This window comes from Sus scrofa, chromosome 14, assembly GCF_054392235.1.
Source record: "Sus scrofa isolate SSC_HxYL_T2T_F1_AM1 chromosome 14, Sscrofa_HxYL_maternal_Yorkshire_Landrace_v2.0, whole genome shotgun sequence".
NCBI classification, from domain to species: domain Eukaryota; kingdom Metazoa; phylum Chordata; class Mammalia; order Artiodactyla; family Suidae; genus Sus; species Sus scrofa.
This window is the reverse complement of record NC_139396.1, coordinates 82,252,421-82,278,190: the sequence shown is the minus strand read 5'-3', so window position 1 is coordinate 82,278,190 and position 25,770 is coordinate 82,252,421. Positions and strand designations below refer to the sequence as shown.

At 45.9% G+C, this 25,770-nt stretch overlaps 1 protein-coding gene across 23 annotated transcripts in view; it reads left to right on the top strand.

The window, feature by feature from the left end:
• URB2 (URB2 ribosome biogenesis homolog) overlaps window positions 1–25,770 on the top strand; it is a 107,832-nt gene that overhangs the window by 24,439 nt on the left and 57,623 nt on the right. For 8 of the 23 annotated variants that reach the window (XM_084996859.1, XM_084996847.1, XM_084996856.1 and 5 more), the window contains one exon: window positions 875–1,549. The exons of 13 other annotated variants lie outside the window; for them this stretch is intronic. Coding sequence is in view for 7 of the 10 variants with exons in the window: in XM_084996847.1 (XP_084852973.1) it covers window positions 875–1,072 (198 nt within the window). In the remaining 3 variants the exon portion in view is untranslated. Of the gene's footprint in view, window positions 1–874; window positions 1,550–16,441; window positions 16,552–22,763; window positions 23,350–25,770 lie in introns of those variants that run through there. 2 more of the 23 variants (XM_084996850.1, XM_084996849.1) reach the window with 2 other exon arrangements.

Sequence of the window (25,770 nt, the reverse complement as noted above, 5' to 3'; positions counted from 1 at the left end):
AGCTGTAGCTCCAGTTCGACCCCTAGACTGGGAACTTCCATACGCTTCAGGTTTGGTCCTGAAAAACAAACACAAAACTATGAAGTGGTGGTTATAAATTGCATCTGATGCCAGGTTGTGTGATGGGGTCTGTCAAGGATCTTTGTGGAGGGATCAGAGCTGCTGCCCATCTGCCCTGCTTGGGGGAGGTGGCACAGTCTCCGGATAAACATTACCGTTATCCTCAGTCAGCATAGCTTCCAGTGTGATGGTCTGTGTGGAAAAATGACACAATGTTCAGGTGGCTCTTATTGTTAGATTTTTAAATTTAAAGACTCAAGTTTTTAAATGCTCCTGGTGGAGTTCCTGTCATGGCTCAGTGGTTAACGAATTCGACTAGGAACCATGAGGTTGCAGGTTTGATCCCTGGCCTTGCTCAGTGGGGTAAGGATCAGGCGTTGCCGTGAGCTGTGGTGTAGGTTCCAGACTCGGCTTGGATCCCGAGTTGCTGTGGCTCTGGCGTAGGCTGGTGGCTACAGCTCCGATTCAACCCCTATCCTGGGAATCTCCATATGCCGCCAGAGCAGCTCTAGAAAAGGCAAAAAGACAAAAACAAAACAAAACAAACAAACAAACAAAAATAAATGCCCCTGGTAAACGCAGAGACATCACTTACTGAATAGCAAAGCTGCCCCTGTGATTTTGTGATGTTCTACTGCAGGTTTTTGTTTCCTTGAGTTGGCCTCAATTTTCCCCAGATATAAACGTATTTAAGTTACATGCAAAATGGTATTTTAAAAGGAATGTCTTTTCTCAAGTTAGCGGCAGAAGTTGGACTTCCCCGTCAGGTCCCCAAGGCCCTGGCCTCTGCCCTTCACTCTCTGCCTGTCCCCAGGTCACCCTATATCCATCAGTGAAGGGCCTCCTGCAGGAGGGCATCTACCTCGTCTTGGACCTCTGCCTGGAGAGGGACATCCAGTTCCTGCGGGTCTCCCTGCAGCCCGGCGTGAGGGATGTCTTCAAGGAGCTGTATGGTGATTATGTGAAGTACCACAAAGCGAAACATGAAGGCGAGAAGAGATACACTGTTTAAGGCTGCACGGTGGCGGTGCTGCTCAGGTGCCTGGGAGTGGCTGAGGCCAGGCTCTGAAAGTTGGAGGATGAAAGACTGCTGGTGGGAGTTCCTGCAGTGGTGCACTGGGTTAATGATCAGCCTTGTCTCTGTGGAGGTGTTGGTTTGATTCCTGGCCCAGCGCAGTGGGTTAAGGATCTGGTGTTGCTGCAGCTGCACAGGTTGCAGCTCCAGCTTGGATTTGATCCCTGGCCCAGGAACTTCCAAATGCTATGGAGGCAACTAAAAAAAAAAAAAGAGTTCAGGTGCTTTAACTGATAGTGTTGAAATATGTGGACAGTCCTTTTGGGTTTATATAATATATGTTGCATTGTACAGCTATGTTTTTCACTGAATATTTTTTAACATTTCTTTTATGTAATAAATATTGCAATAGAATCCTAAAAATCGCTCCTGGAATGAGGTGAATTCAATAAAAATTTCTGAGTCTATTTCAAATGCGGTTCTTGTCTTGGTCCAGTGGTTTGGGGTCCCTTCTCCCTACTAGGAGCTCATGACTTTGTAATTAAATGCAATTTCAATATCTTTGCTTTTTACATTCTTTTAAGAAGCCTGGGTGCATTCTTGAAATGCTGATTTTCTAGCTTCCCTCCCTGTGTGCTTCTGGCTGGGACTGGGGAAGCTGGATCCTTGGGGCCATTGTGGCCAGGTGTCTGCTCAGGCAGGGATGGTGGCTCAGATGCTCAGTGGAAAAGTGCCGTGTCCTGCCTCCTGCTCATCCTGGAAGTACTTAAGAATTTTATTTTATTTTGGAGTTACCGTTGTGGCTCAGCAGTAACAAACCTGACTGCTATCCATGAGGTTGTGGGTTCGATCCCTGGCCTCACTCAGTGGCTTATGTCCAGTGTTGCTGTGACCTATGGTGTAGGTTGCAGATGCAGCTCAGATCCTGAGTTGCTATGGCTGTGGCTGGCCGCTGTAGCTCCAATTCGACCCCTAGCCTGGGAACTTCCACATGCTGCAGGTGTGGCCCTAAAAAGCAAAAAATAAAAATAAAAAATAAAATCACCCAAAACTGTCTGTGATAAATAGTGAGGTCCTACTGTCTGGCACAGGGAACTATATCCAGTCTCCTGGGATAGACCATGATGGAGAAGAATATTTTTAAAAATTTAAGCAATACTCTTTGTGTTTTGTGTGGCTTTTGTTTTTAAATATTGGCTTATCAATGTATTTCATTATAATAACTTCAGAAAATAAAAATAAAAGGGAATAAATTTTAACTACTCCCAGTCTCAGCTGCTCAGATAGCCACTGTCCTCTGTGAGTAGGCGTTTCCATCCCCATCCCGTTGTACATGTGTGTGTGCGTACACATTTAAGTAAATGTATAGTTGTCAGATTGGATCATAAGTACAGTTTTTAGTTTGTTTTAGTTACCCAGCTTTTTTTCTTCTGTGTAATATTTCAGTAACATCTTGGGGTCTACACACATACTTGACCTAATGGCTGCAAAGGAGTCCGTTGAGTAGATACTGCTATTTATTTAAGCAATCTCCCATGGTTGGAGTTTCCATTGTGGCTCAGCAGATTACGAAGCTGATTAGTATCCATGAGGATGTGAGTTCGATCCCTGGTCTCGCCCAGTGGGTTATGGATCTGGTGTTGCCGTGAGCTGTTGGTTTAGGTCGCAGAGGAGGCACGGATCCCTTGTTGCTGTGGCTGTGGTGTAGGCTGGCAGCTGAAGCTCTGATTTGACCCCTAGCCCGGGAACTTCTATATGCCATAGGTGTAGCCCTAAAAAGCAAATAAATAAATAAATAACTTTCATATGGTAGACATCAGATTCTTTCCAAAGTTCCTTTCGTAGATGGTGCTTGCAGCCAGCTCTTTCCTTCTGTCTTTATAATTATTTCTGTAAGATTGATTCCTATAAGTTTTATTATTTGTCCAAAAGTTCTCAGTTATTACAAACATAAATATGTTTATAATATTTATGTACTTAATGTTTATATAAATGTAAATAATGGTTTATATAAATATTATGTAATTATTGCCAAATTGCCCTCCAGAAAGTGTACACATTTATTTTCCTTCTAGTGAAAATAGTATTGATTTGGTTTTATGCCTCCTTGATAGAGAAATGTTACTTAGTTTTGAATTTCTCTAATTGAGAAGAGATTTTTCCTTTTTTTTTTGTCTTTTTGCCATCTCTTGGGCCACTCCCTCGGCATATGGAGGTTCCCAGGCTAGGGGTTGAATCGGAGCTGTAGCCACCAGCCTACACCAGAGCCACAGCAACGCAGAATCTGAGCCATGTCTGCAACCTATACCACAGCTCACAGCAACGCTGGATCCTTAACCCACTAAGCAAGGCCAGGGATCGAACCCGCAACCTCATGGTTCCTAGTCAGATTTGTTAACCACTGAGCCACGATGGGAACTCCCAAGATTTTTCCATTTTTTATATTTGCTTTAAATTTTTTTTTTATTTTTTAGATTTTTACAGTCACACCCATGACATAGAAGTTTGCAGGCTAGGTGTTGAATCAGAGCTGCAGCTGCTGGCCTATGCTGCAGCAACACCAGATCTGAGCCGCAGCTGTGACCTACACTACAGATTATGGCAACGCTGGATCCACTGAATGAGGCCAGGGATTGAACACATATCCTCATGGAGACTATGTCAGGTTCTTAACCTACTGAGCCACAGTGGGAACTCCTTATATTTACCCCCCCACACACAACTTTTTTTTTTTGGGGGCTACGCCTGGAACATGCAAACGTTCCCGTCTAGGACTCGAACCTGAGCCACAACTGTGATAATGCTGGATCATTAACTGCTAGGCCACCAGGGAACTCCTATATTTACCATTTTTAAATTTCTTACATAAATTATACAATTATGTTTCTTATGTGGTATTAGCCTCTTAATTGGGATATTTGCATTTTTTCTTACTCATTATCTCTGGAATTTATGTTGAACTTCTCCTGATACCCCTTTTTTTGTCAGTTAAAATATAGGCTTAAATTATTTGAAAGATCATCCCTAAGCAAAAGGCTTAAAAAAAAAAAAAAAACCCTAATTTTCAAGTTCATGAAATTGGATCAGACAGTATAAAATGGCTTTTTTGGCTACCTAAAGGAAATTGCCCATGTTTCATGACTGAGATTTGGTTATATTTCTTGTGTTGGCTGACTCAGTCTGGGAGATAATTCTGCTTTGCTAACTGTTTTATCCCTTTCCTTCCCTCTGTCTAGACATTTTGTGTGTAGAGCTTCCTCAACTCTGGTAACCAGAAACGCATTCGAGTGGTCTGCTATCTTTTGCTTAATGCTCTGCTTTGACCAAATTCATTCCCTGCAGCATCCTCTGAGAGAGGTTGATGACATTATTTCCTTTTCACACCTGGAGATGTGTGCTAGAGCCAGAGTGGGCCTTTCAAGGACACAGGCTGTAAACAAAGCCGGCATTAAACTCTGTCCTTGGCTTTACCGTCTTGGTCAAATGCCTGCATGGGAGGTGGGGGAGTGGGGGTGGTCGCTGGTCTCAGAGGCCCTCACAGATTTGCCTGTCTCTGCTAGTTCAGGAAGACTGAAAGTGAGAGTGCTTGGAGTCCCCGTGCTGGGGAGCTTGCTTGGGGTAGGGACCTGGGCAGTTCCTCAAGCGTCCTCAGGGTGGCACTGCGGGGCCACAGCTCTAGGCTCCTGGAGATTGCTCAGGAGGAGCCTGTAGCCTGGGAGGGAAGGGACAAAGGACTAGGAGGCCTGGGTCCCTGCGCCTGCAAGGTGAGACATGTGTCCTCATTTCCACGGTTGTCTCAATTTGAACTTTACGCCTTCCCCAGGGAGAATGGTTTCCACTTTATTTTGGAGGTTAAGTGGGAAGAGGAAAGTTTTCTTAGTAGTAACTATGGGGACTAGGCTGTGTTCAGTTTTATTTTATTAGAGTAGACCTCACAGGCAGAGAGGGGTGAGGGGTGGCCCTGGCCACTGTCCACCTGGCGGGGGGGTGCCTTCGGGAGTGACTACAAGGGGCTGGGCCTGAGGCAGACCTCCTCTGACTTGTGTGGCCCCAGCTCTCTGCACTGGAGGCCTGTGTGTCTCGTGCCTCTGACAAGTGGGCATCACCCTCCTCTGTCTGGGCTGGTGCTGGTCCTTGTGGAGTTCGCTTCCTCCGTCAGACAAGTACGATCATTTTGGAAGGGGTGCTGCGGCCGGGAAGCAGGGGGCTGTGACAAGGAACCAGCAGGGCCCTTAGGAGGCTGCGTGGACTACACTTGTCACACTGGTTTTGGCCAAAGACAGGCACGTGACATGCAGAACAGATGTGTTGGAAGTTGGGAGGAGAGAAGGATTAACATGGGAGCTGCCCAGGGTGTCCTGAGCAGTACAGCCTGGCCCTGATCACTCCCAATGGGGTGGAGCGACTGGCCTTCCCAGCCCAGGAGGTCCCCAGGAGGGATCTGGGTTGAAACTTTTCTCTTTTGCCTGGTTTCTCCTTCTGATCTCCAAGTAATTCCCTGCCACCCTGCCTCTCTTATCTAATTGGCTCCCACTTGATGCTTTAAGTCTCATGAAATCCGCTGCAGAGGCCAAGGCTGGATCAGTTTTGATTCTTCGTTCCATCCTGTGTCTCCTTAACACTCTTCCTTTCTCTGTTTCATCTCACTTTCCTTTCTGAGGGTCTCAAGCTTCTCTGTCACGTTCCTCCCTAACCATCTTTCAACAGTGTCACAGGTGTTGTCTTGGGCCGTGGGCTGGAGGACTCCTCCCCTGTCATTGCAGACATTTCTGCCCCAAGGGCTCCCACCCGCCTCCTGCTAGCTGGTGACCTGGGCTCTGGATCCAGATCCTCTCTTGCTTCCTGCTGCCACTCTTTGTAGCCTCGGCATCCACACTGAGGCTCTTCCTGACTGGGTGTCTCCACCTCTGTTCCCACTCAGCCACCAGCTGCTAACAGTGAGCCCTCCCACTGGAGCCTCCTCACTCAGGGGGTTTGTCCTCCGGCCCCTCCTGTTCCCAGTTACCTGGTATCAGCCTTCCCCTTGTCCCTCCGTCCTCCTGTTCCCAGTTGCCACCGTCCCCTCACAAGCATCCTCCCCCCTACTTTGGCTATTGTCACCTTGTCACCCTCTGGTTGTCCTACACCCACCCCCACTCGATGCAGAAGTGTGGGGCAAGTTCTATGACCGGAGAAGGTAATAGATTCATGGTGATTCTCCACAAAAGCTGTTCTTGCTCCTCAGCTGGGTCCATTTCCTGGGAGGAAAATCTTTCTTCCTTTGAGGAAGAAGCAGCCATAAGGCAGTTAGCGGTGATTGACGGTGGGAATGGTTTTAGCACAAGGTTCTGGCTGATAGTAGAACATGCTGGCTCTTACCTTCTCTCCCTCCATCAGACCCAGTGTCCCCTCAGGTCAGTCGTCTCTCTGACTCTGACCATCCACTTGTTCTGCTTCCTTTCCACCCTGCTGACATCACCAGTTGCCCCTGAGCAAGGCCCTCTTAAACTTTCTGGGCCTCCCTGAATTGCCACAGCAGTGACAACGCTGGATTCTTAATCTGCTGAGCCACCAGGGGACTCCCTGCCTTGGCTCTTGAGTTGACAGTGGAGAGGACAAGGTGGGTCCCAGTGGGCCATCAGGACTGTTAACTAACACTTGCCTGGGCATCTGTGCCCCAGCCCCTGTCTCCCTACCTGTCTCTTGCTGCCTCTGGTCATCCATCCCATGTATTGTGTCTAAATAGACCTCATGCTTGTACGTCACCTCAAAGACCTTCAAGGATCCTTTTCTTCTAAAAACAACCCCCTTATCCTGGTGCTGGAGGCTCTCAGTGACCTGCTACAGTCTGTCTACAACCCTTCCAGTTGTTAAGGATGGGCCTTCACCCAAGGGTCTCCCTGCCATCCTCCAAACCCACCCTGCTTGTTAAACCTGCCCCTCGTCCCCTCCGTCCCCTGCACCCAGACATCCTTCCTAATTCATCACCTCCTCCTGGTCCCTGTAGCTGGAACTGGTAGCTTTCAGAGGGTAAACCTCTAACTCGGCCATGGCCTGATGCTGCTTTTCCCCATTTGCCTCATGTACCATCTTACTTCCCTTACTGGCTGTGCGTCCCTCCAGCACAGCCTACATGGTAGAAACAGGATCAGGGGACCTGATCTGGGAAGTTGCAAACACCATGCCAGGTGCTCTTCCTCCAAGTCTCTGCATGTTAGGTGCATGAAGAGGGAAGGCCTGATGCTCCAGGAAACTCAGGCTGCAAGTGACCGACCTGGGAATTGAACCCAGACCCATCTTACTCCACAGGCTTTCACACCACTTGGGTTATTTTTAAACTGTTTCCCTTTCCTTCATTACTCTCAATATGTATGTATTTTACTTACTAATTTTGTCTGGCATCTCTCTCCCACTTGAAGTTGACCTCCACTAGGACAGGGGTTGTGCTATTGGCTGCTGTAACTCAGCACCAGGGACAGCGTTGTCACATAGTAGGTGCTCAGTTCCTATTTGTAGAAAGAAAGCCCCTTGGGAACTCCAGGCTTTTAGCAGAGCAGTTATTTATTTATTTATTTAGTCTTTTCGTCTTTTCTAGGGCCACTCCTGTGGCATATGGAGGTTCCCAGGGTAGGGGTCTAATTGGAGCTGTAGACCCCGGCCTATGCCAGAGCCACAGCAACGAGGGATCCAAGCCGCGTCTGTGACCTACACCACAGCTCACAGCACAGCTCATGGCAACGCCAGATCCTCAACCCACTGAGCAAGGGCCTGAAACCTCATGGTTCCTAGTCGGATTCATTAACCATTGCTCCACGATAGGAACTCCCTAGCAGAGCAGTTTGAAAATCTGATCTCCAGCCTCCTCCTTCCACAAAGCCAATGAATGTGTCTGTAGAATCAGTATTTGAAAGAAGAAGCAAGTGAGCCAATGAGGTCGAAGTTTTCCATCCACTGTACCATGTGGTCTGGACCTTGGAGGTCGCTGTTTAATGCAGGGAAGAGTTGCTGCAGCTCGATCTTGAAATGTAGCCTCCTTCCACTTAATGCCCACCCACTGCTTACATTTTAGCAATATGTGAAATGTGATGCTAGCACTGAATTTTTTTTTAGCTTTCTAGTTGTAGTTTCCAGATCTGTCTTCCCTAATCTGGCACATGTCATGAGGGTGCTTTCAGCCCCAGAGGCTGATGTTGTTGGAACCCGTTTGCTAGGTGGCTAGGTTTGCTCATAATTTGAATTTGAGACCAGGCAGAAGACAGCTCCCCTGTGTTTGGATTCTGGTGAGGCTCCTGGCCACACATTCTGCTGCTGGCTTGGCTCACCATGCTGGAAATAGAGAGACCAGTGCTCCCTTTGCAACGGGGTTGTGAAAAGAGGAGGAAGTGTTCAGAGCGACTGGAGTGGGTTAAAAGCCATCTGTCTGTCTGTCTGCGGCATGTTTGCACAGAGTAGGACACGGGGAAGACCTAAGTGCCTACTTGCCTCTCGGGGGTTCTCTGGTGGCATTTGGATGCCACTGCTGGCTCTCAGATGACAGGCTGTCAAAACGATTTAGAGTATATGTCCAGAGCTGGTACACTGGCTGTGTATCCAGTGATTGCCACTGATTTCCTCCAGCCCCTTCAATGCATATTCATTGTAGGTACGGTAGAACCAAGTGGCTGTTATCACTTTGTCACTCTCTGGTTATCCTTTGGCCAGTCCCACTCAGGTCAGGGGGCAAGCCTGGGGGCTTCTTCTCTCCTTAGAGAAGAGGGAGAAACTTCAAGTTTGAGGAACATTACAGAAACCCATCAAAACCCCAGGGCATGTGTGGTGGTTCGGGCGAGTGAATGGTGGGAGGCCCCGGCTGCAGGGTTGGAGGAGCTGTGCTCCAGGTAGGGAGACCTTCCTGGGGGTGGGCTTCTGGACTATAAAACTTTTTGTAATGGACGTTTTATCTCATCAAACAAGGTAGATGCTTCTTGCTAAGACACAAAGGGCTTTTTGGGACAAGACTATGAGCTGAGATGGGTCAGGAGCCAAAGCAGTGCAGAGGAAACACCTCTCCCAGCTAAGCCTCCATCCAGTTCCTTGGGGCCGTGGGCAGCTGCCACCCCCCTCCCACCCAGTGTTAGCTTTTGGGGCATGTTCTGAGGCTGCTCTGAGCTGTGTGGAGCTCACCTGAAGTCAGAAGTCCTGGGTGTCCAAGGTTCAGAGGAAAATGTGCATCTACCTAGAAGCCCAAACTCTTACCTACCTCCATGAGGATGAGGGTCTCAAACTGGCCATGGGCCCTAGACCTTGGGAGACCCATGCTGGTTTTTGCATGGGCATTTTTCTGGGGAGGGGGCCTCCGTTGATTGTCTTAGCGTGGGCTCCCCAGAAAGCAGAGTGTGAGGCGGAGGACACCTGTGATCTTATCTTACTTTGAAGCATGATTCCAGGAAGCAGAGTGAGGAACAGGGCCTGTATGCTGCACCTGCCTTGTTTAGGCTTTAGGTGGGAGGTAGGGAGGAGGCTTCCACCCAGGAAAGTGGTGGGGCAAGAGGCTACAATCCACACAGAACTGGAAGGTGAAACAGGCAGGTTGGGGGTTCAGAGGCTCTGCACCGGAGCACAGAGGGTCAGACACAGAATCTCCAGCCACATGACTCCTTCAGGGCTGCTGGGCACAGTTGTACAGGTTGTGCACTGCCCCAAAGTTCCAGACCTGAGCTCTGCAGAGCCTTGTGTCCAGAGACCTGCACCCACCCAGAGCCAAATGCCCTTTTCTTTTAGCTCTGAGGGACTTCTGCCCACCTGCTTTCTTTCCCTAAGTGACAGTGAGGTCGTGCAGCCTAGGCACCTTGAAGTTCAGCTCAGACTCTGCATTCACTGCCCACGGGGCCCTCTGTGCCACCTGCCCTGAGTTCTAGTCCAGACCCTGTTTCTCAGAGGCAGTTGGTGTTGCCTTGGGTGTCCTGTGTCTGCTCAGGTGTGAGGATTTGGCTCTGGATTCCTCTTCCCTTCCCCATGGGTGCCCTCAGCTCACACCCTCCTTCCACCAGGCTCTCCCAGCAAACCCCTCATCAGGATCCTTGAGCATCAGGTCAGTTCTCCTCTAGCAAACAAATAATCTGGTTTCTAGAATCTATGACAGCCTCTGTATTTTTATTTTAACTTATGAAACTATATTATTTGCACTTTCATTTAGCAAATGTTTGTTTAGCTTTGTGTAGCAGGAACTTCTTCCTTGCAAGAACCTGGGGAAGTGACTTAACTTTCCGAGCTTCATGTTCTCATCTGTGACGTGGATGGAATAATGATTTACCCAAGTGGTCCTGCCCCTTGTACAAGGTGATGGACCATAAAGGGCTTCACCTGATACTGGCTGTAGAAGGAACTCAATAGGCATGATGTCCTCCCCTGCCAGGCATTCCTCTCTTCCCCTGGAGCAGTATGATGACACGTTCACTGCCAGGGTGCTCACGGCCAGCCCTGCTTCCCCTGCTCCCATGTGGCAAGCTCTCTGGGGACACGCCTCCCACCTTGCCCCGCAGTGATGAAAAGCACGCGTTCCGGACTATGTTCCAAGGCTCTTCTTACCACCTGTGGCTTCTGTGCCTCCTTTTCCTTGCAGAACACCCCTCACAGCTGGTGGAGGATTGAGTTAGGTAGTATGTGAAGAGCAGCTCAAAGTGTCTGGTGCATAGCCAGTGTCAATGAGAGAAAAGTGTGTTGAAATCCAGCCTTGCTTACAAGCCAGTGGTATTTGCAGTAACTTGTGTTGGCTCTCGCCTCTGGGTGGTTGGAGAAGATCATCATGGTTGTTGGAGGCAACAGACCAAGCACGTGCATAGGCCTGTTGAGGTCAGAGGTCATAGCAGGTCTGGTCCTGAGAGCAGGTCAGTCCTTGGCTGCAGTCAACATCAGCGTCTTGAGTCACGGTTCGAATTTCCCTGAATTCATATCCCAGTGTTGCTGGGTCCTTAGAATAGAGATTGAGCTTAAAAAGGCCTAGGAAAAGAGCTTTTCTGAATTTGATTCTGTGTTTGGCATGCTGAGGAGGCAATATACTTCTGTAATTCAGATCTCAGACTCCCTGTCTGATGTAATCAATTTGAATCTTTTTTTTTTTTTTTTTTTTTTTTGGTCTTTTTAGAGCTGCACTCGTGGCATATGGAGGTTCCCAGGCTAGGGATCAAATCGGAGTTGTAGCCGCCAGCCTATGCCACAGCCACAGCAGCGCAGGAGCTGAGCCAGGTTTGTGACCTACACCACAGTTCGTGGCAATGCTGGATCTTTAACCCACTGAGTGGGGCCAGGGATCAAACATGCGTCCTCCTGGATGCTAGTCAGATTCTTTTCTGCTGAGTCACGACAGGAGCTCCTCAATTTGAATCTTAATTGTCATTTATTAAGCTGTCTGAGTTGACTTTGTGCAAATCACCTAAACTCTTGATTTTCCTGTCAGGGAAAGTGGGAGAGTAATAGTGCCTACCTTGTCTAGTTGTTTCAGGGATTAAATACAATAATGTATGGAAAAGACTTTTAGTACATTTTATCACAGTCCCTGAAAGAGAGTAAGTGCCATTATTATTATTATTTCAAACAAACTTGCCTTCAACTTTTTATTGTAAAAAATGTTTAAATTATTAAAAGATTTAAAATATAACACAATAAACACTCATACTCTGCACCTGGATTAAAAGTATAAATATTTTGACATATTTACCTTATCTTTCTGTAAATATATCAATCTATATCTACCTCTATTCATATGTAACATTTTTACTAATATAGAATAAAAGAAAGTCGCCAACATCACAGTGTTTCATCCCTAAAATCTTTATCCTGCTCCTACTAGTAAGGACATTCTCCTGCATAACCACAATTCCCTTAGCCTAAGAAAAGTAAAAAATAATTCCATAAATTCATTTCATGTCAGTCTGTATTTAAATTTTTCAGTTGTCCTGAGAAGTATATTTGATGATGGTGAAGTGTCATCCCAAGAATTACTTAGTACAAAGAAGGAGGGAGTTCCCATTGTGGCTCAGCGATAATGAACCTGACTAGTATCCATGAAGATGTGGGTTGGATCCCTGGCCACGCTCAGTGTGGGTTAAGGATCCGGCATTGCTGTGAGCTGTGGTGTAGGTCACAGATGCCACTTGGATCTGGTGTTGCTATGGCTGCAGTGTAGGCTGGCAGCTGTAGCTACAATTCGACTGTTAGCCTGGAAATCTCCATATGCTGCAGGTGTGGCCCAAAAAGCAAAAAAAAGAAAGAAAGAAAAAAAAGGGGGGAAGATTCTCCATTATAGAGAGCTCTGGCCATATGAACATACTGCCGCTAAGCAGTGAACAGCTTACACACCAGTGCCTAAGAGATACCGCTGCCAATATGGTTAGTTATAATCCAAGCAAGCCTTCCGGCCTGTGCAGTATGGGAGCCATCAGCCACTGAGCACTTGAGATGTGCTGCAGATGGTCCAAGTTTTGAAAACTTAGTATGAAGAGATAGTGTAAAATATTTCATTAGTATTTTGAAGATACTGATTTTGTTGGAATTATAAGAGTTGAAATATAGTGATTAAATCAAGTATATTATTAGCATTAGCTTCACCTGTTTTTAAATTTTTTAATGTGACTACTGGAAGATTTAAAATCACATTCGTGGCACACATCATATTTCTACTGGTCAGCACTGCTCTAGACCTAACTTTCAGAAAATCAAGGAACAGAGGAACAATGTAAACAATGCTATGAGGAAACAATCTGATAAAACTAGAATTTGGGACAGTCTACAAAACCTTTCAAAATGTCAGTGTCATGAAAAAAAAGAAAAAGGTGAGAGGCTGTTCTAAATTAAGAAACTGCTGAGATAAAATAAGCAGTTTTTAGGAATTCCCGGTGTGGCTCAGCGGGGACGAATGTGACTAGCATCAATGAGAAAGCAGGTTCGATCCCTGGCCTGGCTCAGTGGGTTAAGGATCCGGTGTTGCTGTGAGCTGTGATGTAGGTCGCAGAGGCGGCTTGGATCCTGGGTGAACTGTAGCTGTGGTATAGGCTGGCAGTTACAGCTGTGATTCGACCCCTAGCCTGGGAACCTCCATATGCCTCAGGTACAGCCCTAAAAAAACCAAAAAAAAAAAAAAAAAAAGCAATTTTTTTTTTTTTTTTTGTCTTTTGTTATTATTGTTGTTGCTATCTCTTGGGCCGCTCCCGCGGCATATGGAGGTTCCCAGGCTAGGGGTTGAATCGGAGCTGTAGCCACCAGCCTATGCCAGAGCCACAGCAATGCAGGATCCGAGCCGCGTCTGCAACCTACACCACAGCTCACGGCAACGCCGGATCGTTAACCCACTGAGCAAGGGCAGGGACCGAACCCGCGACCTCATGGTTCCTAGTCGGATTCGTTAACCACTGCGCCACGACGGGAACTCCAAAAAAAGCAATTTTTAAACTTGGATTGGATCCCACGGCAAGAACAACCAAATAGCTACCTTGCTGCCATCACCAAATGTGAGACACTCTTAGGAACTGTTGTTAGTGAAGATAAGCAAGAACTACACAGCGAAGGGTATGCTCCCTGTCTCATGAGGACAATTCAGGTAGTTTAAAAGGGGTCTGCTAGAAGTGGTTCTTGTGGAGATTTTTTGGTTGCACCTGTGACATATGAAATTTCCTGGCTTAGGGGTCGAATCCGAGCTGCAGCTGTGGTCTATGCAGCAACTGCAGCAGCACTGGATTCTAACTCACTGTGCAGGGCCAGAGATTGAACCTGCACCTCTGCAGTGACCCAAGCCACTGCACCACAGCAGGATGCTGACTTTTTAAGATACGGAGGTTTGAGAAACCAAGTGATCAGACAAGATCCATCTATTCCCTTGAGACAGAGAGGCACAAGATAGAGATGTTTATATTGAGTGATCACCTTCCGTGAAGTTGAGGTTTGGTGGGTTTTCTTTCTGGACCCTGAAACTGCCCTGGCAAATATGGGAAGTTGGGGTTTATAACATAGCCAGCAAATTAAAATATATAGAGAGAGTTCCCGTTGTGGCTTAGTGGATTAAGGACCTGACTGGTATCCACAAGGATGTGGGTTTGATCCCTGGCTTTGCTCAGTGGGTTAAGGATCTTGCATTGTCATGAGCTGTGGTGTAGGTTGCAGATGTGGCTCAGATCCATTGTTGCTGTGGCTGTGGTGTAGGCTGGCAGCTGTAGCTCTGATTCAACTCCTGGTCTGGGAACTTCGGCATGCTGCAGGTGTGGCCCTAAAAAGAAAAGAATAATAATAATAAATAAATAAAATAATAAGGAAATTTAAGAAAAATCTTGACCCTCTCAACCATTATTCTCTTCATGGTCCTTGCCCTTGGGTCAGAGGCTTAAAGTGATATCCTCAGCCCCAGGCAATGAAGGATCTTTTGACACAGGAAGACATTTGGTGTTCCTCGAGGAGATGAAATCCTTCTGGAATCAGAATATCCTCTGAGGTGGGGAGGGGGGATGTTGTGAGTTTTGCAGGTGTTTCCTTTTTATTTGCCACCTCTTTGAACCGGCTCACTTTGTGGGAGCTTTGAAATTGTTTCTACTCTATTTCGTTTTAGAAACAGATAAACACCTACTGAGAGAGATGAATTTTACACTAGCTCTGGGCTTTTCTCCATCAAAATTACACATTTATTGAAAATAGCTACATCTATAATTTTCACTGAAAATGGAAAGATCACTTAAGCAAATCGACAGACAGGGCATTATGTACCTTTGATTATATTTATATTTTGGATTTGGGCTTTTTGTAGAGTTTTGTTATTTCCATTGTAGCTGTTGGCAAGAGAGCCACCCCTTTTTGCTCACCTGACATAGGAATCTCAAATCAGCCATGTTATATTGGAAATACTGGAATGGTATAATTTTTTAGTGCTGGGAAAAGGCTTCTGGGGATTTCTGTACTTTTTTGCCCTGAGAGTTTCTGGGTGGGATTCTTGGTGACTCGAGTGGCACCTCTGTCTCACAAGGATGCTGTAGGGACAGACATGCCATCCTGTTGTACCTTCTGCTTGGCAGGCGGTAATTCTGGGGTAAACACACATGCTCAAGCTGTGAGGCCACATGGTGTTAGGTTCATTCTGTTGCCATGAGTCAGGAGGTGATGGAAACGCTGGGGGTGGGGGGGCTAGCAGGCTACAGGTAGGGCTCATGTGGAGTGGCTCCTAACCTAGGTCCCTATATTCTGGTGATGCTCATTCACACTAGTTTGGGAAACTTCACTGTGTCTCTGAGCCCAGGGTCAACGAGGTTCTCGGAGCTAACTCGTGATGTTATGGTCCCCAAACCTGTTAGAGGTTTATGGGGGACAGAACCTGTTGACAGCGACTACTGTTTGACATTTTCCCAGAGGCACCAAGCCCTACCAGTTTCCTTGGGAAACTCGTTCTCATGGAGGGTTTGCTCTGTGAGGGTGACGTCTGTGTAAAGGGAGTTGCAGGGTCCTAAGGCCACTTCACGGGGGTCTTGCCACCTCACCCCCGTGACGGTGCCGATCACTGCAGGACTGGCCCATGTCTGTCTAGCCCAGGCTGCCACACTCCTCATCCCTATGTACAGTGCAGTCTGAGCATCTGTCCCTCCTCTCCCCCTGAGTGACATACTTACCTGATGGGGTCCAAGGGGCCACCAGAGCCATGTGCATTTACACAGGAGTGTCCACCATACCTCTGCACCTTGCTCCTCACTCAGAGTCGTGTTGAAATGACAGTAGAGATATAATTTGCAAATTGCAAAAACTCATTGATGAATGTTAATATTTAACTTTTCTTGGTGCCGGGTTACCCCCCAAGTACCTTACAAATGACCCCAGCAAAAAAAAAGGAAGTTCCCGTCGTGGCGTTGCTGTGAGCTGTGGTGTAGGTTGCAGACACAGCTTGGATCTGGCATTGCTGTGGCTCTGGCGTAGGCTGGGCAGCTGTAGCTCTGATTAGACCCCTAGCCTGGGAACCTCCATGTGCCATGGGTGCGGCCCTAAAAAAGACAAAAGACAAAAACAAAAAACAAATGATCCCAGCACACCAGCGCTTGGTTCCTCCCCCTGTCCTTCAGTGTCTGTCCTCCCTTTGTAGAGGAAGGGTTCTACCAGGATGTGGCCACTGAGCATAAAGGCTGTGTCTTCCCTCCTGCCTAGTGAGTCACGCGGCTAGTGGGGTGTGAGCTCAGGTTGTGTGTGTGGCTGCGGGGCCATTCTCTGAAAGGAGGGGGATTTGATTCTTGTTCCTGCTGCCTGGAGTGCAGCCACACAGACAGGCAAATACCCTGGGGTCAGCAGGTGACCAGAAAAGCTGGGTGCTGCCTTTGAGTGTGTGTCTGTCCCAGCAGAGCCGTGTCACAGTTCACTCACGTCCTCATGCCACCCTTTCTCTGGCAGCAAGGCAAAGCCATGCTCAGCCTTCCAGCCGCTGCACCTCTCCTCCAGTGCTGGTGGAGCTGGTAGAGATGCAGGTGTGGGGACCAAATCCACAGGAGGCCTGAGACACAGTGAGTCTAAGACTTAACATTTGGATTGGCATGGGCAATTCTTTAATATGTGAATAAATGAATGAATGAATCAATCATCTGTCCATCCCTCCCTCCATCCATCTATTCCTCATCCAATCAGCCATCCCTCCATCCCTCTATCCACACCTTTACCCACCCCCTGCATCCATCTACCCTCCATCTACCCATCCCCGTCTCCATTTATCCAAATCAGAAAAAAGTCTCTACCCTCATGAGTTTACTTTCTTACTGGTAAGGGAATCAGAGAAGTTAGGAATTCTTAATCATTGATCCCCTATTTCTCAGATCCCATTCTGTCACTTAGTTTTCCCAACAACATATGAATAAATTAGTCTTTTATTTTCGTGGTTACAATCACATTATATCACAGCTCCCTAATACTATGCCCCATATCTTGATTGTAAGTCCCAAATCTCATTCTCACATGCATAGGCAATCTTTGGGGCTATTTTTACAGATAGCTAAGCTCTTTCAGTATATCTTATTATTACTCTTATCCCCAGAGGGCAACATTATTTCCAAGTTTGGAGGCATTTACTTCTGTGCCTAAATGACACTCATACATTCAAAAGAATGCATTCATGCTTTTAACAGATGCTTCTTGAGTAGTGATTATGTGCCCTACTGTTCTAGGTGCTGGGGGTACAACAGTGAAATAAATAGACAGGTCGGCCCTTGTGGGGCCTACACTCCAGGGATGGGATAGGGAGAAATGTACCACTCAGCTATGATTGCATACGTGAATGAGGTTATGAGACAAAGAAAGCATTTTGCTCATTTATTTTAAGTCTAGTTAAAACTAAAATGAAGGAATTTGCCTAAAATATGCATCCTAATTTAAACATCAATATATTGCTTCTTTACTGTATGTCACAGCAGTAAAGATATTTAAAAAGCTGATGCAGGTCCACAGTTTTCTTAGTGAACTTTTGGTGGTTTCTGCCATTGGTGACATGAAGACATTGGCCCATTTTCACTAATCATCACCCCACTTTTCTCTCATGAAGATTCATACTCCATACATGTCTCGCAGAGCCTTTGCATCTTAGCCACCATTAACTTCAGTCTGGATATGAAAACCATTTCATGAGCAAAAACTACCACAGATGATTCTCAAGTGAATTTAATGGTTTTCTTTTATGTTGAAACCCAGGAATACTTTTTGATGAGCCATATTGTGAATTATTCACTTCATGGTAATAGCCACATCAGTTTTTCATTTTTTTCCTGACTTAAATGGAAACATCAGAATATTTTGTTCTCAGTTTTAAGCTGTATGCTGAATACTACTCGGTTGACATTCCAAGAAATATTTTATTTGACGTCTTCATATATTTTGAGGTACTTTCTACTAATATGTCTTCCTTACCAGTTCTACTTCATTCCAAGTTTCTTTTGTTCTCATTGCTTTCTTTCAATACTTAATACTTTATTTATAAGGCACTTTATTTCCATTGTAAAGAAGAGAGGAAATCTTTCAGACAATGATTCTTTATTGCACAATCAAACCTGTGCTTTAAAGGGTGCCGCTTCATTTGCTTCTGTCTATATCTCTGATTGCGTACATTAGTCATTGTTTATTAGATTATTAAAATTACTAAAATGATTTTCTATTTAGAATTGAACAGTAAGAACCGCTGTTTTTATTTTCAAGACAATTGAGAGGACACAAAATGGCATTAGCATATAAATTTGTATTTCACATATTTGCTTAGCCACATTTTAAAGTAATATTTATGAGATTAAATTGATCAAATCCAAATTATTCCACGTAGATAGGATGACCAATCATGCTGGTAAACCTTTCTTAGTTCCTTCATTTTAACCCCTCTCTCTCTCTAGAGCTCTGTGTGTTTGCTTGTTTGTCCGTTTATGGCTGCACCTGCAGCACATGGAAGTTCCTGGGCCAGGGATTGAATCCAAGCTGCAGCTGCGACCTATCTGTATTTTTTAACCTACTGCATCGGGCTAGGGTCCGAACCTGTGCTTCCAGTGTGACCTGAGCCACTGCAGTCAGATTGTTAACCCACTGTGGAAGAACTCCTGGGCTCTACTTTTAATCAGTAACAGAAAACTATGGGCATTACGGTCTATCTCAGAAATCACAACTAGGCTTCCTGGATAACTGCTTTGAAATATGTACAGAGGACTCCCTGAAGCAAGTACGGCACACACACACACACACACACACACTCCCACAAAACTTCTTAAACTCCTACATTCTTTTGTTTTATGCTGACCTGACTGTGATTAACTGTGTTAATTGCAAGTGTGTAAGGTCTAAGACTCGCCATTGTATTTACTGTGAAGATGTGGTGGGGACATTGCCCATGACATTACACAGTATTATGCGCTTTGTGAAGACTCATGGGTAAAATTCACAGTACAGAAAAAATTGGGGCTGTCTTGAATTTGTTTTTAGCTTAAGGATATTGAGACTCTTATTGATTAGATTCTACTTTTTTGCTTTGTCTCTAGGAATCTTTAATATGTTTGGCTCATTCCTGGCTTCCAATCAGAATAATATAGAATATAATTCTAGGGGATAATCGGGCTATAGTCTCTTAATCATGTTTTGCCTTTACCTTGACCTCTTAGCTATTTAGCCTAACAGTTAAGGGTTTAAGCCTCAGTCCTGACTTGAATTCCAGCTTTACCACTTACTAGCTGTATCACATTGTGCAATTAAAGTCTCTCTAAATCCCAGTTTTTTCATCCAAAAAATGGAGATAATACTACCACCTATCGTAAAGGGTTATTGCAGATAAATTGCAGTAGCATAGTTGAAAACCTTAGGGTAAATGTTTAATAACTAATTATTGAAAATTATATATTTGATATGCCTCTCAGAAACTTTACAAAAACAAGTCATTATATCAGCACACAAACAGATGGATAACTTTATGGGCTTTTTTTCATACTTGCTTAGACTGGCAAAACATTTTTTTGCCCAAAGAGCCACAGTTGTGAGGTGCGGAAGGAGCATGTGCTTTGGAAGTGGATGGACTTGGTCTCATCAGCCTTCAAGTTCCTAGCTGTGTGAACTTGAACTGTGAATCTTACTGGCTCCCTGGACTCAGATCCTGAGTTCCCTTCTCCACTTTGCTGGGACTGTCTTTCTTGGATTTAGCTTTAGAAAATCAAGCAAACAAACAAACAGAAATCTAGCTCAAGCTTGTCCCCTTCTCTGTTCCCATGTGGATGTTGGGGTCCCTCCTGTGTGGTCCTGGGGCCTCTGCTCACCACCAACCTTTAGCTCACTGTGTGACTGATCATCTTCTGAGGCTTCTCACTCACCATAGCGGGCACCTCTTTGTTTTTTGCTGCTTTGTCCCTCGAATCCAAACAATAGCCATGATGGGCTCCTGGCAGCTTCCTGTGCTCTGTGATTGTGTCTCCCCGGTTACAATTACTTGGACCAGGAGAAGATAGCTGATACAGACAAATTATTGTTCTTTATTTAGGCTGTAGTTGAAGATATTATGGGTGAATGCTTGTCCTCAAATGGCTCTTCTAGGATTTGGAATTGGGCTAGAGAGAGTGGGACTAGTATGGAAATATGGTTACTACCACTGGCCATGCTTCCTATCATGCAGATGGGAAGAGCAGGGAAGCCCTATGTTCAGGAAGACACAGCGGTGAGATATGGTGATGGAAGGCTCCTAGTTCTGGGTTCCTCTCGTTTTCTGAGGCCTGGCTGCCTTTCCTACACTCGAAGAGAGACTTTTGAATTCTCATAATGAACCCCCCTCATTTCTTAAGTTCATTTCAGTGAGTGTTTACTATAACCTGAAAGATCCTATCATACACCCCACTTGACTTAAGGTTCTCGAGAAAGTATCTTATTTGTCTTTGGACCTCAGGGCCTAGCATGGAATGTGGCATAGTGTAGGTGTCCAGGAAATGCTATGGAATGAAAGAATGCACAAAGGATTCTTGTTAACCAGTGGTCCTCCGTCCATCTGACTTCTTCTGCTTCTTGCGGAATAAGGAACAGATGAGGGACTCTTGTCAGTCTTTGTTCCTGCTTCTACTTGCTCTTTGATTCCTGGTAAGCATGACCATCAGAGCTCATTCCTGGTCCCCCAGGCAGTGGTTCTGATAATGTTCCCTTCTCTTGCCTCAATCTTGTGTTCTTGAAGTGGAACCCTTAATATTAGTAAGATGGCAGTACTCCTCAATTGATCTACAGATTCAAAGTAATCCTTGTATGCTCCCAAAAGTGTTTTTCATTTTTGTTTGTTCTATTTTTGTTTTTGTTTTGTTTTTTAGGGGAAGGGGGAGTAGAAATAGAACAATCATCCTAAGATTCATACAGAATCTAAAGGGACTCCAAATCACCAAAACAATATTTAAAAAGAACAAAAATAAAGGACATACACTTCCTGATTTCAAAACTTACTACAAAACAACAGTCCACAGTAATCTAAGCAGCATGGTACTGGCATAAGAACAGACCAATTGAATAGATGAGGGGGTCCGAAAATAAATCCATACCTTGAAGGCCAATTGCTTTTGGACAAGGGTGCTAAATTCATTAAATAGGGGAAGAATCTTCAACAAATGGTGCTGGGAAACCTGGACTTCCATGTGCACAAGAATGAAACTGGATCCTTACCTCACCCGCTATATAAAAATTAACTAAAAATGGAGTTCCCACTGTGGTGCAGTGGGTTAAGGATCTGGCATTGTCTCCGCAGTGGCTTGGGTTGCTGCTGAGGTGTAGGTTCGATCCCTGGCCCTGGAACTTTCATATGGCGCAGGTATAGCAAAAAGAAAAAAAATCAACTGAAAATGGTTCAAGGACCTAAATAAGAGCTAAAACCATAAAACTCTTAATTAGTACATTTTTTTAAAAAATTGAAGTATAGGAGTTCCCGTCGTGGTGCAGTGGTTAACGAATCCGACTAGGAACCATGAGGTTGCGGGTTTGGTTCCTGCCCTTGCTCAGTGGGTTAAGGATCCGGCGTTGCCGTGAGCTGTGGTGTAGGTTGCAGACGCGGCTCGGATCCCACGTTGCTATGGCTCTGGCGTAGGCCGGTGGCTACAGCTCCGATTCAACCCCTAGCCTGGGAACCTCCATATGCTGCGGGAGCGGCCCAAGAAATAGCAACAACAACAACAAAAGACAAAAGACAAAAAAAAAAAAAAAAAATTGAAGTATAGTTGATGTACAATGTTGTGCCAATTCAATAGACCTTGGAGTTGGTAATTGATTATTAGATATGACACCAAAAGTATGAACAACAAAGGGAAAAAATAGAGAAATTGTACTTCCTCAAAGTTAAAGACTAAAAACAATTAAAGACTTCTGTGTTTTGATGGACATTATCAAGAGAGTGAAGAGATAACCTATAGAATGGAAGAAAATATTTGCAAAGCCTATATCTGATAAGAGTTTAATGTCCAGAATATATAAAGAACACCTAAAACGATGCTAAATAAAAAGACAATCCAATCCAAAATGATCAAAAGACTAGAATGGACATTTCTTCAAAGAAGCTATTTGCATGGTCAAAATGCACATGAAAAGTGATGCTGGTCATTAGGGAAGTGCAAATCAGAACAACAATGAGATGCCACTTCACACCCATTAGCATGGATATAATCAAAACAGGAAAATAACCAATGTTGATGAAGATGTGGAGAAATTGGAGCCCTTTTACCTTGCTGGAGGGTAGATGTAAAACGTATAGATGCCGTGGGAAAGTTTGGCAGTTCCTCAAAAAGCTAAATATAGAATTACCGTATGAGCCAGAAATTCCACTTCTAAGTTTATACCCAAGAGGATTGAAAACAGGGACTCCAAAAAATATCTGTACACCGATGTTCATGGCAACATTATTCTCAATAGCCAAAAGGCGGAAAGAATCCAATTGTTCCAGGTAGCTCAGAGGTCTGTGATTGCAGAAACCTCCTTCAAGTTTTGCAGTGTTTTTTCTTGGTTCAGCTCTCACTCGGTTGCTGTAAACGTTGACTGTTTTCCAGAGCCTTTGCTTTTCAGTGTTTCTGTAGGAAGGATGAGAGCTTGGAACTTTCCATTTTGTCATTTGCTGACGTCATTCTGTTATTTGTTTTTTTGCATCCAGACGTACCTTTTGTAATAAAATGATCCTTGAAGAGCATCTGTAGTGCTATGGCTATCTTGAGTTCCAGGCTGAGAATAATGCACTTTCTTCCTAATATTACAGGTGGAGTCATCAGTATCCCAGATGGGGTCGGCCATGCTCTAGAGTAACAGTGGTCCCTTTGTCTCCATGGTCTTTGTGATGTCCACCAAGTGTGTGATGCTCCTCTTACCACAAGAGGTCTCAGTGTTTTCAGCCAGACAGCAATGTGTGTGTCTTTATTTGTGACACAGATAAGCATGTTGTCAAATGAGTTCAGTTGAAAATCGTTATCGGAAAAGACAAATACCATACGATATTGCTTATATGTGGAGTCTAAAACATGGCACAAATGAACTATCTTCACAACAGAAACAGACTCACAGACATGGAGAGCAGACCTGTGGTTGTTAGAGGGGAGGGAGTGGGATGGACTGGGAGTTTGGGGTTGGTAGACGCAAACTGTTAAATTTAAAGTGGATAAACAATGAGGTCCTACTGTATAGCTCAGAGAACTATCCAATCTCCTGGGAAAGACCATGATGGAAAATAATATATAAAAAAAGAAAGCATGTGTATGTATGACTGAATCACTTTGCTGTACAGCAGAAATTGGCACAACACTGTAAATCAGCTATACTTTAATTAAAAGTATTGGGTGAAAAAGACATTTATTGAGTGCCTTCTGTATGTCAAGTACAGTGGAGGATGTTGAGATATAACTGGGGGTAAAATGGGGGCTCCTTGCCAGAGCAACTCACTTCTGGTGAGAGAGACGGGTGGGAAGCACACAGTTTCACGACAGTGTGAGGCTGCCGTGTTGAGACCTCTAGAGAGTCTAGTGAGAGCACAGAGCAGGAACACCTTGGAGCTGAATTTTGAAAGCTGGCTGGGAGTCAGCTAGATGAAGACCGAGGGACTGCCAGATGGGAAATTCATATAGAAGAGCCTGAATTGAGCCCTAGGCTTTCTGAGTCCCAGTTTAGGATTCCTCTTGATTATCCAAGTTTCAGAGTTTCATCTAAAGTAGACTCATCATGGAGTTCCCTGGTGGTGCAACAGATTAAGGATCACAGCCTTGTCACTGCAGTTGTCTGGACCACTGCCGTGGTGTGGGTTTGATCCCTGGCCCAGGAATCTCCACTTGCTACAGGTGCAGCCAAAAAAAAAAAAAAAAGTAGACATTAAATGTAATGTGGCTTTTTTTTTTTTCTAGTAAGTTTTGTTGGAAATGAGGGAGTTTGCTTTACCTGAGCAAGTCAGCTATTAAAATGACTATATAATCTCTGTTCAAGCTGACCCCTTCTCAGTAGATGCAGTCTGATAGACTCCATGTCCTAGTCTTTTCCACATCGCTATCCATCCTTCTAACCCCCTTCCCAACACACCTTAACAGACATGGTTCCATGGCTTCTAGAAGGGAGCTTCACCTTTCCTCCTGGGATAGACTCACCTGAGTGCTTGCTCAGGTCTAAGGAGCTGGTCTTGAGGGAAGAGGCAAATCCAGGCAGTCCCCCTGGAGTCAGAGAAGTGGACGAGGGTGGCTCTGCCTCCCTGGCTGAACAGTCAGGTCCTGTGTCCCAGCACTGGCCATGGGACTGGCCCATTCCAGGGATTGAGTCATTGCTGTGGGGTCTAAGAACTCCCAGAGGCCCCATGGGCCAGGGCTTACAGAGAACCTTCGAAGGACAAAGCAGTAAGCAGGCTGACGTTTGGCGGCGGGGAGGGCAGAAACCCCAAGTGATCAGGGAAACCAACGTGCAGGAGGAATGCAGGGCAGGCACAGAGAGGGATGATGGGGGAGGGAGGGAGAGGTTTCTTTCCTCCTCCTCCCTCGAGGCCAGGCTGTACTTCCTACAATTGGCTTCTCTCAGATTGCTCTATATTGTAAACAATGAATCTCTGGCTCTAGTGACCTTGTGTGTGTTTCTGTTCCTCCAAGAAAAAGTGGCCCTGATTCTAGCCATCCCACATTGGTTTCTCCCCAGGCCCCCTGCTGACAGTTCCTCTGTTATTCAGCCTTTGAGGCGGAAAGAGGTTCTGCCAACCTCAGTGAGTTCCTTTCTCCAGCTGTTGGGAAGGCATTTTACCTTGACTGGGGCTTAGAGGAAATGACACTGGTTTCTCTTGTGGGGAAGCCTCTGTGGCCAAAGGAGGCCACATACAGGTAGTTCTACATGTGCTGTGGATTAGCCTCAGACTGGCTGACTACGCAGAGGTAGTCATTCATTGAAAGCAAAGCCACCCCAACAGGATGTACTTGTGGCCTTGTGTGAAGCTAAGAAATGCACCCGATCAGGAGCCAGGGAGACAGCACCGCCTCTCTGGCTGCTGATCACAGGCTCTGGTGGCTCTGAGTGTGACGTGGGGGCTTTTACTGCTGCTCATTTCCCCATCTGCACAAGATCAGACAAGACAGGTACACCAAAGCTCTTAGAAAAAGAACAGGTGTGTCATCCTGAGCCATGTGAAGAACAGCATTTGAGTAGTGGGAGCTGGAAGGGGCTGACTTCCCTCCCATGTGACCAATTGGAGACCAACTGCAGGATAGCGGGGGGCGGGGGGGGAGGCGGAGTCCAGGGACCAGAGAAGCGGAGACCTCAGTTCTTGAGAGCACCCAAGGGGACTGGCTCCCCCAGTCTCTCTGAATCACTGGGTGTCAGGGGCCAAGCACTTGTCTGGGACACTTTCTCCCTCAGGGGCAGTGCTCTGTAGGAGGCAGGCTCCAGGGGGTGGTGCGGTCAGAGCTGGATTAAAAGGCTACATGAGCCACAGCGGCCAACAGAGACACGCAGCCATCCTTCCCTTTGCTGGTCACACTGGTGAGAAACAGGAGGACGGAGATGCCATCCGGACCAACAGGCAGCTGTGGCTGGGTAGTGGCCCCAGGGGGTGAGTTGCCATGGTGATGCCTGGGTTAATTTGCAGTGGGAGAGGGGCTGCCATCTGCCTCTTTCTGTCCCCAGCAGGACCTACCCCTTGGTGAGCACTGCTGCTGGGAGAGGCAGCGGGATTTGATGAACATCTGGTCCTACAGAGGCAGAGCACTTCAGATTTTTCCATTAAGCCTAAGGCAGACCTTTATTTCAAG